General features: G+C 59.3%; 1 protein-coding gene across 1 annotated transcript; it reads right to left on the reverse strand.

The window, feature by feature from the left end:
* Positions 1-4,941: 4,941 nt before the first annotated feature.
* Positions 4,942-16,935, reverse strand: TAC3 (tachykinin precursor 3). Its single transcript, XM_005282716.5, has 7 exons — positions 16,807-16,935; positions 13,601-13,754; positions 8,330-8,438; positions 8,124-8,153; positions 7,589-7,642; positions 7,137-7,211; positions 4,942-5,253 (listed from the first exon to the last, which is right to left on the reverse strand). Exons 2-6 carry the CDS (start codon positions 13,712-13,714, stop codon positions 7,138-7,140), a joined length of 381 nt encoding a protein of 126 aa, XP_005282773.2. The 5' UTR covers positions 13,715-13,754; positions 16,807-16,935; the 3' UTR covers positions 4,942-5,253; position 7,137.
* Positions 16,936-17,278: the final 343 nt, after the last annotated feature.

The following is a 17,278-nucleotide window of genomic DNA, read 5'->3' on the forward strand; positions in this document are numbered from 1 at the left end:
CCGCCCGGCCCAGCGCCGCCCCTGCCCCGGAGGGGGACTGCAGCGGGGGGGCGCGGAGCGGGGGCGGGGGCAGGAGGAGTGGGGGGGCGGGGCGCAGGAATAGGGGAGCGGGGGCGGGGCTGGGGGCAGGAGGAGTGGGGGGGTGAAGGCGCAGGAACAGGGGAGCTGGGGGTGGGGCTGGGGGCAGGAGGAGTGGGGTGAAGGCGCAGGAACAGGGGAGCTGGGGGCGGGGCTGGGGGCAGGAGGAGTGGGGTGAAGGCGCAGGAACAGGGGAGCTGGGGGCGGGGCTGGGGGCAGGAGGAGTGGGGTGAAGGGAACAAGAACAGGGGAGCGGGGGGCGGGGCTGGGGGCAGGAGGAGTGGGGTGAAGGGGCAGGAACAGGGGAGCTGGGGGTGGGGCTGGGGGCAGGAGGAGTGGGGGGGGAAGGGACAAGAACAGGGGAGCGGGGGGCGGGGCTGGGGGCAGGAGGAGTGGGGGGGAAGGGACAAGAACAGGGGAGCTGGGGGCGGGGCTGGGGGCAGGAGGAGTGGGGTGAAGGGGCAGGAACAGGGGAGCTGGGGGCGGGGCTGGGGGCAGGAGGAGTGGGGTGAAGGGAACAAGAACAGGGGAGCGGGGGCGGGGCTGGGGGCAGGAGGAGTGGGGGGAAGGGGCAGGAACAGGGGAGCTGGGGGCGGGGCTGGGGGCAGGAGGAGTGGGGTGAAGGGGACAAGAACAGGGGAGCGGGGGGCGGGGCTGGGGGCAGGAGGAGTGGGGGGAAGGGGCAGGAACAGGGGAGCTGGGGGTGGGGCTTGCGGCAGGAGGAGTGGGGGGAAGGGGCAGGAACAGGGGAGCTGGGGGTGGGGCTTGGGGCAGGAGGAGTGGGGGTGAAGGGGCAGGAACAGGGGAGCTGGGGGGCGGGAGTAGGGAGAGCTGAGGGAAGTTGAGGGGGCAGGTGATGGGGGACGAGGCTCGAGTCAGGTGACGAGGGAGCGCTCAGGTGATGGGGTAGCATCCAGTGTGGGGTTTGGAGAAGCTGGGGGCGGGGCAGTGAGGAAGGAGTGGGGATCAGGGGAGCTGGGGGCAGTCAGGCCGGGGTCACCTGAGAGGAGGATCTGCAGAGGGTGCAGTGCTCCCTGTGCCCCCCAACCACAAAGCAAGCTGGGGGACACTGTGGGGGCGGGATGGAGACTGGGGGACATGGGGAGGAGGACGACTGGGCCCTGGAGAAGGTGCAAGCAAGGACAGAGCAGGAACCACCCCCGGCCTGGCTCTTCTGGGGCCAGCAGGAACGCCTTAAGGCTGGGGTGGGGGGCAGAGCTCCTGGCGCGGGGGCGTCTGGGGATCCCAGCCATGACTGCTAGAACCAGCTGCCTTTTCACCAATCCTCCTGCTGCCAGATGCGTGGGCCTGGGCCCACTCCCACAGCCTGGGGCGGAGCCGAACAAGGGGCCAGGGAGGAGAAACACAGCCCCCGGCCTCTATCTAGGCTTGCCAACCCTTCAGGTTTGGCCCGGAGTCTCCCGGAATCGGCATCGATCTCCCGGTGACGATTGGAAGCAATCCGGGAGATTGAGCACCCTGCCGTGTCATTCACGCACGTTGACCGCCTCTGCAGCCCGCCGGCCAGCGTTTGGCACGGTGTCGCTGACTGGGTCCGTCTGAAAACCCCCGCACGGAGCCACTTGCAGAGCACCTAAAGTAATTTGACTTCTGGACCGTCTGAGTCACATGAGACCCCAACTACCAGCCAAAGCGGGTGAGCCAGAAAAGACCCTGGACTTGCCCTGAGCTGGACACCAGATCCGTGCCTTTGGCAAATCCCACCTTTCAGACAGTCGCTGGCCGGTTCCCACCGCATTCTGGTGTCAGAGCTGCGGGAGGAACCAAATTCGCAAGAGGGCAGCGTGGTTGCATCAAACAAGCCCATGGCACCCGCTAGCAGCAACTGCCCGGCTTATCCCAGTCTTAACTGCGCCTGCCTCCCACTCCAGAGGGAAGCCTGGCTTTTAAAATGCAATGCACCTCTGATTTCTACACGGCCGTGGGAGGCTGGGCCTGAGGCTAAACGAATCTTCCTGTGGATCTGAATTTTGTATTGTTTAGGCTTTTGGTAGTTAACCGCTTCTGCACTGCACACCTGTGAGCTTCACAATGCAGCCCCAGGGAGCATCCCCTGGTGACAGGTGTCTTAGGTGTTTCTCATAAGAACGGCCGTACTGGGTCAGACCAAAGGTCTATCTAGCCCAGTATCCTGTCTGCCGACAGTGGCCAATGCCAGGTGCCCCAGAGGGAGTGAACCCAACAGGCAACGATCAAGTGATCTCTCTCCTGCCATCCATCTCCACCCTCTGACAAACAGAGGCTAGGGACACCCTTCCTTACCTGTCCTGGCTAATAGCCATTAATGGCCTTAACCTCCATGAATTTATCCAGTTCTCTTTTAAACCCTGTTATAGACCTAGCCTTCACAACCTCCTCAGGCAAGGAGTTCCACAAGTTGACTGTGCGCTATGTGAAGAAGAACGTCCTTTTATTTGTTTTAAACCTGCTGCCTCCGGTTGGACAGAGAGGCGGAAAATCCACTCTTGTGGCATTCGAGAATTTATTCCGGCTCCTTGACAACCGTGCTCAAGGTAAAGATGACGGATCAAGTTCTGTACTCCGTTCCCCGCCCTTTGGGAGCAAAAGTCGCAGAAAGCACACCTTTGGCATTGTTCTTACCCTAATTACAGCTGTTCTGCTGCAGCAACGAAGGAGTTAAACGATGGCCAGCGGCCATTTCTATTCGCCACTCCGCTAATAAAATTCATCCTGGCTCTGAACTTGCCAGGATCACCTCTTAGCTGATTAGAGGGAAAGGACAGTTTGAAAGGGTGGGGGAGTTAAACCGAAAGGTCTGGGCCAGAGTCCCGCTCAGTCAGCAAGTTAGCAAAGTGGGGAGAAAAAAGGCAGTTTGTGAACTTCCAGGAGATGCATCTTAAAGGCTTTCCTGAAACGGACAATGCTTACACATCCAGGAAGTGTTACGGGTGAATACCAGTTGACTTTGGGCCCCACACTACAAGAAGGATGTAGAAAAATTGGAAAGAGTCCAGCGGAGTGCAACAAAAATGATTAGGGGGCTGGAGCACATGACTTATGAGGAGAGGCTGAGGGAACTGGGATTGTTTAGTCTGCAGAAGAGAAGAAGGAGGGGGGATTTGATAGCTGCTTTCAACTACCTGAAAGGGGAGTTCCAAAGAGGATGGATCTAGACTGTTCTCAGTGGTGGCAGATGACAGAACAAGGAGCGATGGTCTCAAGTTGCAGTGCGGGAGGTTTAGGTTGGATATTAGGAAAAACTTTTTCACTAGGAGGGTGGTGAAGCACTGGAATGGGTTCCCTAGGGAGGTGGTGGAATTGCCTTCCTTAGAGGTATTTAAGGCCCGGCTTGACAAAGCCCTGGCTGGGATGATTTAGTTGGGGATTGGTTCTGCTTTGAGCAGGGGGTTGGACTAGATACCTCCTGAGGTCCCTTCCAAACTGCTATTCTATGATTCTAAGGGGACGTATAAACATCAGACAGGGTTGAGATCAAGACTACGGCCTAGTGCGCTGGACTGGGAGCTAGAATTCATAACTTGGCTAGACTCTAAAAAGCTTGGACTCCGTAGAGTCGGATTGATGGCTCGTTACAACAGTCTGTAACCCCCCACCCCTTGGAATGACGTCTCACAATATGGGTCAGCTGCTTATGCTTAACAATCTGTCCCACCTTGCACTTAGCCATGACACTCTGAGGACTTTTCCCAGCCCTGGAGAAGAGCTCTGTGTGGCTCGAGGTTAGTCCCATATTGCTTCCCCCACCTTGTCTCTGTACCAGGCCAGGCAAACGACCAAGCTCCTGCGGTAGGAGCTCTTGCTGATCAAAGGAGAATTGCAGGCGCACGGTTCCAGAAAAGTCACTGAATCGTCACGCAGCGGCTCAGCCAGCACGTTAGGAGCTGTACTCAGCTTGTCTAGACCTTGTAGGTCTTACGAGGACGCTCCTGCTGTCTCCTACTGTCCCTGATGGCCTCAGAGGCCAGAGTTAATGGACAATCCTTCCTGAAAGAAAACACCGTCTATCTGGCCAGAGGAAGGGTGGGAATAGAACTGGGTGGAGAAGGACAATTCCGTTTCACACCAACTTTCTCGAGGTTTCAAAATCGGGTTGGTTCCACATTGGCTCCAAACCCCAAACGCTTTCTGAAAATGGAACCGGCCCCAAAGGCCCCTTTTCGGATCGACCAGGTCACGTTTTGAAGCTGGGCCCCTCTCTGCAAGTAACCAGCGAGTCCGCCCTACCCGTCACCACCTTCCCGTCAAAATAGAGATGTCTCCGCCAAACGGTTTCGACAGCAGATTTTGACAAGAAAAAAACAACGGTTTAATTGCAAACGTGCTGCCCAGCTCTCTATAGTAACCAGGTGGGCGTTTTTTAGTTGTTCCCTCCGAGGCTGGGATACCACATTGATGGGCAACATCACAAGAAGCTAGGAAGATGCCTAGTTACTAACGGCATGAGAGAAGGGAGAAAGGGCAGGTTTGAGGTTCACTGGACCTTGGGCAAATCACCTGACCTCTCTGTGCCGAGCAGCATTGCTGGGCTGGGTCAGACCTGTGGGCCATCTCACCCAGTATCCTGTCTCTGACAGTGGCTAGCACCAGAGACTAGAGAGGAAGGCGTAGGAACCCTGAACCGCATTGATGGTCTTTTATAGCCTTAATACCCCTGCTCCCACCTGGAGAACATTTCCCTCTGCAAAGGTGTGTTCCGAAGCATGGGGCAGGGATTGGCTTTTCTTTCTGTGTCCGTCCAGCGCCCAGCACGGCGGCGTCCTGGACACGTGATTGGGGCTCCAGCAAACAACAGAGTCCTAGGAAACATCAGGCAAAGAAGCTGAGAGACAGGGCAGCTCATAAGTAAAAATCGTGGTGTTATTGACTAGTCAAGGCTGTTTTTAATCTACGCCACAAAGGGGGTTCTGCTGGCTGCCCGGGGTGTCTGCGGAGGGGAAAGCACCATGGGGCCGGGGCATTACTCTATTTCCAAACAGCGAGCACTAGCGTTAGGACGAGGCACGGGCCGGAATGGGGCAGCGGGGACAAGACAGAGCACGGGTGGGGGAAGAGTTCTCCACGACATGGCGAGAGGGTTCCGGTTCAGTTGAGAGCGCGGCGGGCTTTGGAGAGCGGCTTCGTCTCCGTTTCTCGAGGCGCTGCCGACGCTTTGCTTGTCCCCGGCGTGGGCATCTGCAGGAAAGAAGGAGGAAACCCACGGCACGTTGGATCCTTCCACCCTGGGGTGGCACAGCTTGGAATAAGTCTTGGGAGAGCTGGAAAAGCCTGGCTAAGCCGATTAGATGCATTAGCCTCCTTCCCTACCCCTGGAAGCCAGCGCTCCCACTCCTTTCCCAGCAACGGTGAGCTTGGTACATACGAACCACCTTTCAATAACATGCAATCACCCACAAATTGTACACATGCAAATAACCCCCCGCCCCCAAGCACACAGGGGAAGACACAGCCCAGTGGAAGACCCGGCAATGGGTGACAGCGGGCGTAGCCGTGGTACTGGACTCATCTGCATGCGTGGAAAGTGCCTTCCACAAATTTGCTCTTTTCCTCCATTTCCTAAAATTACAGCGCAATTATCGTTAAGGCTTCGGCTCGGCACGAAGCGAAGCCCGCCAGCTCCTGGTCTCATTACCCAGCCGTCGCCGGGATGCAAATCACCAGCTAATGAATTCATAATAGCAGAATAAGTGCCGTGTAATCACCCGGTTAGGGGGATTACAGCTATTTATGTCCCGTAACCCAGCCTGCCGTGTGCTAACACGCACAGGGTCAGGGCTCTGCTCAGCGCACGAGCGGGTGATAGCGAGCGCGGGACCATCAATGGGATTTTCGATCTGTAATTAAAGACCCCATATAGGTATTTAAGGGCTAATGCACGAGGAGAAGCGTGACCCTTCGGGACGGTTTGCTCACGCGGCTGTGGTTTGGCAAACCTCGTATTCTCGGCGGTAATCGCTCCCGCGGTCGTGAAACTCCCCGGCCTGGTGTGTGTGGACGGGACGTCTTGCGTGGAGACGGATCCCATTCCCCTACGGCTGGCTAATACAGCACCTTAGTAGGAGGTGCTAGCAGGACCTGATGTCCCAAAGGGCTGAGTTGAGACCATGGGATGTGAGGGGGAGGGTGGTGGTCAGCCCCTCTGTAGTATGAAGCCAAATACCAAGCTTCAAGGTGGTATCCCAAAAACGGAAGTGTCAAAAATCAGGGGCCACTTTAACGTTCCCCACCAGGACAGGACTGGCAGGAGGGTGGGTTGGTGCGTGCGGGGCCGGTGGGGCTTCCAGCTGCTACTGGGGGACAACAGTAAAAGGACCAGAGACAAAAGCCCACATGGGGAAAGTGCAGGAGCCCAGAGCAGGCCCTCTGGACTCACGCCACACAGGGGACCGTTGTAACCCCGAGCTACGGCTCGTTCTCAGCCGTCCCCGTAACGCGAGCCCGGGACTCAACAGAAAAACGTTCGTCGATTCCAAAGCCAGAAGGGACCGTTGTGATCATCTAGTCTGACGCCGGGGGGCCATGGCCCCATCACCTTTTACCAGCGATGGGGGGCGGGAGCAGAAAGGAGTGAGCAGGGGATGGGGTTTGGGGGGAGGAAGAAGTGGCGCAGGAGTGGGGCTCAGGGAGTGGGGGCAGCGCGGGGGTGGGGCCTCGGGGAAAGGGGGTGGGGCCACACCTTGGGCACCAGTGGGCCCCCACACACACACACACACTGGAGCCAGGATGGCTACTCCGTGGTGCCAGGATCTCACCCTTAGTGTCCCAGAAGCAGGTGGCATTGGCCACCTGCATCTCAGCCCAGCACAGCAGCTCTATGTTCGGACCCGAAAGAGGTGAAGGATTCGCAGTCTCGGGGTGGCAAAAGGCCTATCAGCCGAGCGCCATTCGCGAGCGGCCCCCGAGGTTCGGGTCAAACGCTCCCATGTCCCCCTGCCAGAGGCCCGAGCTGCAGCGAGACGTGGGGCTGCTTTTCTCCACCTCGCTGGGCGTGTGGGCGTGAGCCCGCGTGCGTCGCACGGGAAGGGGAGCGAACAGAACCGGGCCCCCGCTGCCCTCACCTCATTCTACATTTGGGGGGTATTTGAGGTCGCCGAAGCCAGCGGAAGTCTCCTTGTTCCCGTCTGTGGGGTCGTCTAGGGTTAAACAGCAGGGCAGAGATGCAGTCAGTTCCTTCCCAGGCCCGTTCGCCCAGCCGGGACGGCCCCCGCCCATGGCTCAGCCCCTGCAGGAAGCCCCCCGTCCTGGAACGGTCAACCTGTTCCACCCCCCTTGTGTCACCGGAGTGGGGGGACACTGGCCAGAGCTGGAAGCGCTGGACTGGGACAGCCCGTCCTGCAGTATAGACACAGGATCTCCGTTAGGGGCATCAAGGCCTCGCCCCTGAGTGGGCGGGCGGGTGCATGGACACTTGACGGTGGTGGGAACGGGCGTCCTGGGGCTTCCGGCCGGCGCCTCGTCGCAGAACACCCGCCTCTGCCCGCCAAGTTGGCCTCACACGGGCCCCACTTACCGGGCTCTGGGGTCCTTTTCCCCATGAGGCCGACAAAGAAGTCGTGCATGTCCCCTGCAGAAAGACAAGGGGGTCAGCGGAGCGGGTGCCCCTAGCTGAGTCAGCCTGGCAGGCCGGGGAAGGGAAGAGACGCCACCTGAGGCTTTTCATCTGGGTCATCTTTGCCAAAGCGCCTTCTGGGTCCAGACCCGCCCCCCCCCGAGACGCCTCGGGCCCGGCTCCCAGACTGGGCACAGCTGGAACCGAGCACACGGGCTCTGGGGCAGGGCCGGCCCTGGCCGATCCAAGACTCAGCCTGGGGCCAAGCGCAGACGGGACCGAACCATGGCCCTGGGAAGCCTGGGCTGCCTGAGGCTTCGGCTGGCTTTCAAGGGCGGGTCCCGTCTACACTCCAGCTGGTGACAGTGACGTCTGGCTTGATTGCTGTGTGGGTCAGGAGCACAGAGTGGAGCGGGGCTGGGGAGAGGCCGCGGCGTCCCCCAGATGGACAGGGCAGAGAAGCCGGGGTCAGGGAAGAGGGGAAAACGGGACTTACGTTTCTGAGAGGGGACGGGCATCTTGGGACCTGGAAGAGAGAAGCGGGCGACGGTCAGTGGTGCTGTGGGGGCAGCAATCAACCTCACCCCCTCCGCTTTCGCTGCTCTCTCCCCATCCCCCGCCCGATAGCAGCTCCCCCCTCCGGCCCCTTCCAGTCTCCCCGGGTTAGTTTTCTCAGGGCGGGGGATGGGGCCGGGCACTCACGGGCATCGTCCTTGCCCGCCAGCTGCAGCAGCGCCTCGTAGGAGACCCGGTGGCCGTCGTAGAGTCTCCTGAGCAGGGCCGTGGGCAGCTTGTCGAGGTCTGAGCTCGGCTGCGGGAAAGACAGGGAGAGAGGCGGGCGTGAGCCCCAAACGCAGAGGGGCCAGGCGGGCGGGGCCAGGTGACTCGATGGCTCCTAATCCTCCCCTCCCGGCTCCCCATTAGGGGCCCGAGGGGGTGGGCACCCTGGGAGCAGGATCTCCCCACGGGGATGTCGTCACATTTGCATCAAACCCCACTCGGTCCCGACCCCGGCCTGTCAGGAGACGCCTGATCGCCGTGACAAGCCAGCGTGAAACCCGCCAGCCCCCGGCTAGCCCAGCCCTGGAATTTTCTTAAGCCCCGGCCACCGTCCCTGTCCACCTGCCGCCGAGTCCCTAGGCTGAGCTCTCGCCTAACTCATCTCATTGATGACCTAACCGGCTGGACTCCCGAGGGTGGGGGGGTGTCTCCGCCATTAACCCCTGCACTCCTGGGGCCTGCCAGCCCTACAGAAGCCTCCCTGACGCGGGATTTCCTCCTGGGGGGGCGGGGGAAATCAACCAGCAGCTCCCCTGAGGAGTCTGCTCATGGAGCCGGGGTGGGGGTGGATGTGGGGCGGGGGGCAGGGCTCTGAGCCATACACAGACACCGCACAGCTCGATGCGGGCTCAGCGGGGGCCCCGGCTCTTCCCCCCCCGGCTGGCAGGAGAATCAAGTACCCGTGAGGAACTGGCGATTTGCCAGCAAAATCCTCACTCCCCTGCAAATTGTGTGGGGGAGCCTTTAACCCTTAGGAGGCCAAGTGCTTTTAGTGAGTGGGAGACGGGAGATGCTATCCCAGTTCTCCCCCCCCCCCCAGCTTTGCCAGGGCCCCCCAATCCCAACCCGCAGGCCCCCCCTCTTGCTACAACAGTGGCTAGCCTCAGCGACGCCCCGCTGGAGCGAACCCACCCCCAGCATGAGTTCCCCCCCCGCCCCCGCCCCGAATCCGGCTCCATCCTTCCAGATGCTTTTCTGCCCAAAGTGGCAGCAATCTAGCGCTCAAAGACATTGCTTATTGCCGAGCCCATCAGACACGCCAGCCCTCGCTTGTGTCTCCTTCCAGCCGCCGCTCGCTCGGGGAGAGGCGCAATTTACGGAGAGAAAGAAACAAAAAAACCCACCCCAGACAAAATGAGGAAAATGGGCCTGACGCGCCCGCCCCAGAGAGAATCGCTTGCAAATGGCCCGGCGCAGCCCTGCAGAAAGCAGCCGCCCGAGGCCGGGGGTCTTAGCAAAGGGCTTCACAAAGCTCCAGTTGAGGGGCAAAGAGGGGCTGTTGGGAAGTAATTTGCATACCGCAGAGCCAGGCGCGGAGGTACTCCGGTCCCCGCCTGGAGCAAATCCCCCGCCTTTGCGCACCACGGATTTGCATGCACCGAGGGTGACCAGATCGCAAGTGCAAAAAATCAGGACACTTTTTTTTTCCCCACGGGGAGGGCGAGTTATAGTTGCATATACAAGACACAGCCCCTAAGACTGGGACAGCGGGTCGCCCAACGTGCCATCGGCTCCCCATCGCCGCGGACAGAGACACAGCTCACGCTCCACCTCACCCCGCTCAACCCTGAGGTGCTACTTGTGTGTGGGGAATGCGGCCTAAGGGAGTTAGGTGTCTAAGTCCCCTTGGAAGCCAATGGGAGCCAGGTGTTTAAGTCCCTTAGGGTCTGGACCTTGCTGGAGGTTTGAGGTAGGACCCTCGGACGGGCTGAGCTGGACGAAAAGCTTTGTGGGGGTTGCTGGCTGCAGCCTCTCCCGGTGGGAACGCCCGAGCCCCGGGGGACTCTGAGAATATGGCCCGTCATGGCCAGCTCCCCAGCATGGCTCTGGCCCACGCTGGCAGAACTGCCATGGGACTGGCGTCCCGTAGCCCCTCCGTGAAACGGCTTGTGGCTGTGCCGTGCTTGGCGCAAAGGGGCACTGGTGCCAGTCACGGGGGGCGGGGGTCATAAGCGCCTGGCACAATGGGGCACCAATCCTGGTCGGGGAGTTTGCTGGGCAGCGCCCGGGACAATCTCAACTGGGCCCCGCTGGGTACTGTCACACACCTGATAACCGCCTGGCCAGAGACCAGCTCCCGTCGCCCGCTCCCAAGCTCGATGCAATCGGGGGAGCCCTGGGTTCCACCGCTGACCCGCCCAGAGGTGGCTCAAGGCCATTTCCAGCAGGCGCGGCCGGTACCGTCTCCACCGCCGGCTCGCGGAGCCAGAAGTGCTGAGCTGGGGCCGGGAATCGACTGGGTTGGAGACATGGGGCTGCGGGTTGTGCGGATTCTCGCCTCAGCAGCTCTCCAAGCCGGTGACAGAAAACCAACCCAGGGGCCTGGTGCAGCTCGCTCGGCCCCTCAGCGCAGCCAGGCCCCTCTCTCCCTGGGCCGGGAAGGGGACAACAGGCCCCCGGCCCACCCAGGGGGAATATTTGGGGGAGGGGCTGAGCACGCAGGCTCCCAGCTCCATGGGGAAGGGGTCTTCAGGTGCACGGGATGGGCAGGTCCCGCTCCACACCCTGGGCAGGGGTGGCACTGGGCCCCCCTCCGGCCTGTTGGCTCTCACCACTAGGAGGATCTGCCACAGGGGAGGTGCAGGGGGTGAGCTGGCAGGTACATTTGCCGGGGGGGGTTGATCCCCTTCTAGCCTGGGTGCCGGGGGCGTTCCAGGAGGGGGGTGGCCCTTCTCCCAGCCTCCCTTCCTGCCAGGGAAGGCTGCAACCCAGAACATCCATCCGTCTGTCCATCCAGGTCCCCGTCTTGCTCGATTCCTGAGTCAGGGAGGACCCTCCCCAAAAGCCACTGAAAAGCCGCTGCCCTGCTAGGGGGACATACGAGGAGCCCACGCCCAGGGAGCCAGCTGGCACAGAGCTGCAGCAGGGCCCTGGGCAGAGCTGGGCACCTCTGGGGATGTCAGAGCCCAGTGTCCAGGCAACGCCAGGCAAGGCAGTTTTTGTCTCACTGGTCCCTCGGGCTCTCCCGTCGGCCCGTAGCCACCTGCTGGCCCTCGTCTTAGAGTGGAAGCACGCTGGGGCCCGGACCGTCTTCCTGTCCTGTGTTTGTACAGCGCCTAGCGCCAGGGGTCCCGCTCCGTGACCAGGGCTCCCAGGCGCTACCGGAATGCGGACAGGTTAACAAATAATAATGCCTACTCTGTCCATGAGCAGATCTCCCAGGACTTTACAAAGGAGGGTCAGTAGCATTACCCCCAAGGGGAAACTGAGGCCCAGAGCAGGGACGGTCACCTAGCAGTAGAGCCAGGAATAGAATCCAGGTCTCCTGAGTCGCCATCCAGCGCTCTAGCTACTAGGCCAGGCCAGCTCCCACGTCGAGCTAAAACTCAGCATTAACAAGGGCCTGGAGGCTGCACGGCTGTCGTGAGCGGTGGTGAAAAGAGGAATTGGGATCCCTGCACGGAGCAGGCTGCCATAGAATCATAGAAGATTAGGATTGGAAGGGACCTCAGGAGGTATCTAGTCCAACCCCCTGCTCAAAGCAGGACCAATCCCCAACTAAATCATCCCAGCCAGGGCTTTGTCAAGCCTGACCTTAAATACCTCTAAGGATGGAGATCCCACCACCTCCCTAGGCAACGCATTCCAGTGCCATGAACTGAGGGAAACTGAGGCAGACTGGCCCAGCACAGACTCAGCGTGTCTAGACCAGAGATGGAATGAGGCGGGGAGGGGTGCACAAGGCGGGGCCTGAACGCAGGTCGGGGGGTGGGGAGAAGCCCCCTGCCTGCCAGACCACAGCCGCTCCCCCAAGGGATGGGTAAGAGCGCGCATACGTGTGTGTGTGTGTGTGTGTGTGTGTGTGTGTGTGTCCATCCTGCTGCCCCCTGCTGGAGGGGACAGGCCCTGCTCTGTGTGTGTGCGCGTGCAGACTGCTTCACATCTCCTGCGTGCTCCCACCAGAGAGTCCCCCCGTAATTTAGTAGTGTAGCACCTGCGGGGCGCAGCTCTGGGAGTGGGGTGAGTTCAAATCCCGGTGAGTCTGAGGGGTCGTAGCTGCACCCCGAGGGGCTGGGCAGCTGGACAGCAGGTTCCTGGACTCGGAACGGGCGTGCCCAGGTCTGTGCCCTAAGCTTGTGCCCAGGGACCGGGGCAGGGGCTGGCTTCTGGATCCCCGGTGAGTGAGCAAACCCTTCCCAGCCGTCCTAGGAGGGGGCATTCACTAACGTTTGTTCCAGCCAGGGCAGGTGAGAGCCCTCCCCTTAGCAGGGGCTGGACAAGACTCTTCAGCCACCACGGATGAGCTGTGCCGGGACAGGAGAGCGGGATCGCGGCTGGGATGGGCAGCACCGGCCAAGGGGGCACAGCCGGGGACTTACCTCCCGAGAGCAGCGGCTTTGTCTCCAGCCAGGTCACCCGCAGAACAGCCCGGTGCTCTCTCCCTAAATGCCATTCCCCGGGCAGGGATCAGCCCTCCCTCGCTGCCGGAGCTGAGTTGGGTTCGCCTGCCGCCAGCACCTCATTGGGTTAAATGGCGGGGGGGACTCTTCCCAAAGAGCTTCCGGGCAGCTCATCAGAAACATGCTGGGGCCAGATCCCCGGCCGGCGGAAGTCAGCGGGTCGTTACTGTCATGGAGTTTAGGGTCAGCACAGGCCTGAGAATTTCAGTCCATTTACCCCTGGGTTGAGCCCAATAACTCGGGTGTGGCTCCAGCTGAGACCGGATCACTTGGGAACATTTTGGCCGGGATGTGTTTCCCAGACAGGAATGTCAAGGGTTTGGCTTTGTCCCCAATTTGCAGAGCGACCGCCTTTCTCCAAAACACGCCGTAGGCATTGGAGTTAAATAGGCCTGAGCAAAAGGCAGCAAACAAATCCCACCAAAAGAACTTCAAACATCTCAAATGAAAAGAAACCCAAACCCACTTCCCCTCGCAGGGCAGAGGAAGTGATTAACTTATTAATGCTTATGATTAACTAATGCTCCCCATCCGGCTAGATCGCTAGTCCCCCACAGAGTTTCCCGGGGGGAGACCGCCTGAATTTCTAATGTAAAAAAACCACGCACGGTTGTCCAGGAAAACCAAAAACCCAGGCACAAAACCAGATTGTATCCCCCTTTAGGCCACCGACCCGCAGCGTCAGGGTGGGAGGTGAGTCAGCGAAACGTCTCACGTTCCTTTGCCCCCGGGGGCAGCCACGTGGACTCAGATCTCTCTGCACCCCAGCCAGCCCCGCTCCCTCCCTTTCTACCTTCGTCTGGACCCCTCTGGCCGTCTGTTGCTCCGGGGTCCCTTCGCAGTAGGTGTGACACAGCTTGGCCGCCGCTAAGGACAGCAGCACCGTCAGCACCAGGGGACTTTTCATTTTCCTCTCCCAAGGGCGGGGACGGGGGCTGATGGCCAATCTAAGGAACAAGAGAGAGAAGGTGGTTGCGGTCCAATAAAAGATATAGGCGTTTCCAGACCAGAACAAGGCTGGATTCGTTCTTCATTAGTAGCGAGGAGGCGGGACTGCATTCTAGTCCCCACTCTGCCACCGGGCTGCCGGCTGACCTCGGGACAAGTCACGGCCCCCGCTCTGTGCCTCAGTTTCTCCATCTGTACAATTGGGATCATGCTACCCACCTGCCTTGGCCCAGTGCTTGGAGCTCCACGGGTGCGGAACGTAAGAGCGAAGAGCCTCTACTCACACTTGGTCGTGGAAACGCTTGCAAATGGGAGTGTTATATAATCAAGCCCTAGAAGGCAAACCAGCTTGTTGGGGGGGCACGAAGGAGAAGTGGGGGGGAGCAAACACAGGGGCTAAAGCAGAACGTGTAGGTATAAGTAAGATTGGTGCAAGGCGTGCTTCTCACTAGTGCGGGGAGGCTCACACTACAGCCAGTGCCCTAACGCTTAAGGCAGCTCCACACCCAGGTAGGGAAATCATCAAATAACCCCCATTCCCAAGCCTGTCCCAGTTCATCACTTGGCTCCTGGACTCTGACTCGGGGAGGAATTCAGATCGCCCAGTGCAAGCCGTCCGCCATCCCCACCGGCCGGGGCAAGGGCTGGCTCTCCTCCCCGGAATTTCGGACAGATCCGGGGTTGGATTTTAAGCCGTTTTTGCCTGACAAGCCTGAAAAATAAAGTCCCAACTTTGGAAGGGAAAAAAGCCAATGTCATTAAAGGGAAGGAACAGAACGTGCTGGGAATTTGGAGGAAAAGCAGGAGACTATCAGAGTCACTCAGTGACCCCAGACCTATTTCTTTTCTTATTTCTTTTGAAATTATCTTTTCAACCCGGCGGAATCTCCGCCCTGGCACCGAGGCGGGGGAAAACCAGTGGACGCTGGAGAAAATTACCGCCAGCAATTCAGAGTGGGAAAATGCCTCTCCCGCTGATGTGATTTGTACAAGATCGGATTTGGTTTTGCTGATGAGATGCCAGTCACCGCTTGCCTGTTGGCATCACCCGGCTGGGATTGATCTCGATTCTCCGGGCTCATCAGCTCACTGGAGCTGAATTTCCCCCCTGCCCCCCACCCCCTGCCAGCTAATCAAGTCTGTTAGCTGAAGTGCACATTGCATGTCACCCAGCAAAAGCCACCACGGGAAGGGGGGGAAAACCTTCACCCTTGGAAATCTCTCGGCCCTAATGAGACGCACTTACACAAGAAACTCGGAGCCAGAGAGTCAGGAAGGTGCCAGCCTGCCCGGCGGGCAGCCCCCCATTTACCTCCTGCCAGCCTCTCCAGGGCCCCGCTGCCTTTTGCAAAGTTTGCTGGAGGTTGGCAGAGAGGAAAGCAGCCAGGAAGGGGTGTGTGGAAAAGGGGGCAGTTTGCCTTTATTTGGGGAGGGGAGACACATCATTAAACAGCGCTGAGATGTCACACACATATGCCCTGGCACGATAATGCCCACCCATCCGATCGCCTGCGTCGTGCTTCTCCCGCCCGCTCACAGTCACACGCACTCACAAACCCAGATCCACTGACGCACACACGTGCAAACACACTTGCTCACAGTCACACACACTCACAAACCCGGATCCACTGACACACACGCATGAGAACACATTCGCTCACATTCACACACACTCACAAACCCGGATCCACTGACGCGCACATATGCAAACACACTTGCTCACAGTCACACACACTCACAAACCCGATCAAACTCCCGGATCCACTGACTCACACGCGTGCAAACACACTCGCTCACATTCACACGCACTCACAAACCCAGATCCACTGACGCACACACGTGCAAACACACTTGCTCACAGTCACACGCACTCACAAACCCGATCAAACTCTCGGCTCCACTGACTCACACATGTGCAAACATACTCGCTCAGTCACACACACTTACAAACCCGGATCCACTGATGCACACGCATGAGAACACATTCGCTCACATTCACACACACTCACAAACCCGGATCCACTGACGCACACACGTGCAAACACACTTGATCACATTCACACGCACTCACAAACCCGGATCCACTGACGCACACACGTGCAAACACACTCTCTCACATTCACACGCACTCACAAACCCGGATCCACTGACGCACACACGTGCAAACACACTTTGCATTCACATGCACTCACAAACCGATCAAACTCACGGCTCCACTGACGCACACTCATGCAAACACATTCGCTCACATTCATACACACTCACAAACCCGGATCCACTGACGCACACACGTGCAAACACACTTGCTCACATTCATACACACTCACAAACCCAGATCCACTGACGCACACACGTGCAAACACACTCGCTCACATTCATACACACTCACAAACCCGGATCCACTGACGCACACACGTGCAAACACACTCGCTCACAGTCACACGCACTCACAAACCCGGATCCACTGATGCACACACGTGCAAACACACTTGCTCACATTCACATGCACTCACAAACCCGATCAAACTCCCGGCTCCACTGAGGCACATGCGTGCAAACACACTCGCTCACATTCACACGCACTCACAAACCTGATCAAACTCACAGCTCCACTGACACACACGCATGCAAACACACTCGCTCACATTCACACACACTCACAAACCTGATCAAACTCACGGCTCCACTGACACACATGCGTGCAAACACAAACACACACTCACGCACGACAGCCGCAAAGCCCCTTCTCTTTTCACAGCAGCTGAATGGTGGTGCTGAGATCCCCCGAAGGAACCAAGAACGCCCCCCAAGCCGAGCGGATCTTTTAACCTTTGCCCCTATTTTGAAGCCTTTTCTAACCCCCCTTGTTTCTTTTGCTCCCCAGATCAGACCATTCTCAGCAGCTTTGCCAACTTTCTCCGTCTCATTTTTTTCCCAAGCTTGGATTTGGCTTAAAATTAAAAAAACAAAGCAAAAAGCCAGCCAATCCCACCCCAAAGCCACCGGAACGCCAGCCACCCCGCGGCCCACGCCCCAGGGACGGCCACGTACCTGCCCAGGCTCCTAGCCGGTGCCGGGGGGGTGTCCCTCCGTGCAGCGCTGAGCGGTGGCTGCGTTCCCGGGCTGCTCTCAGACGCTGAGCAGCCTCCAGTCACCGTAATGAACAGTCCTGCGCTGCCGGCTCAGCTGGGTTTAATAGGGGCTGGGGCTAGGCTGGGGAGGGAGACGGAGAGCCACCAATGGGGGGACCCAGCGGGGGAGGGGTCTAGGTCGGCCCCCCCACATTACACCCACCCCCGCGTTACACACCCTGTCATCCGCGCGCACATTACACACACGCCAGTCACCCCCCAACACAACTGGCACACGCGCCAGCGGCCCCCCCTCCACGTTACACCCCTCCAGCATCTCCCTTGCACACAGATCCCCACTGCACGCGCGCACACACACACACACACACGCGCACACACACACACACACACGCACACACACACCTTTGATGTGGTGTCCATTACCTGCCGGG

Source organism: Chrysemys picta, chromosome 22, assembly GCF_011386835.1.
Source record: "Chrysemys picta bellii isolate R12L10 chromosome 22, ASM1138683v2, whole genome shotgun sequence".
NCBI classification, from domain to species: domain Eukaryota; kingdom Metazoa; phylum Chordata; order Testudines; family Emydidae; genus Chrysemys; species Chrysemys picta.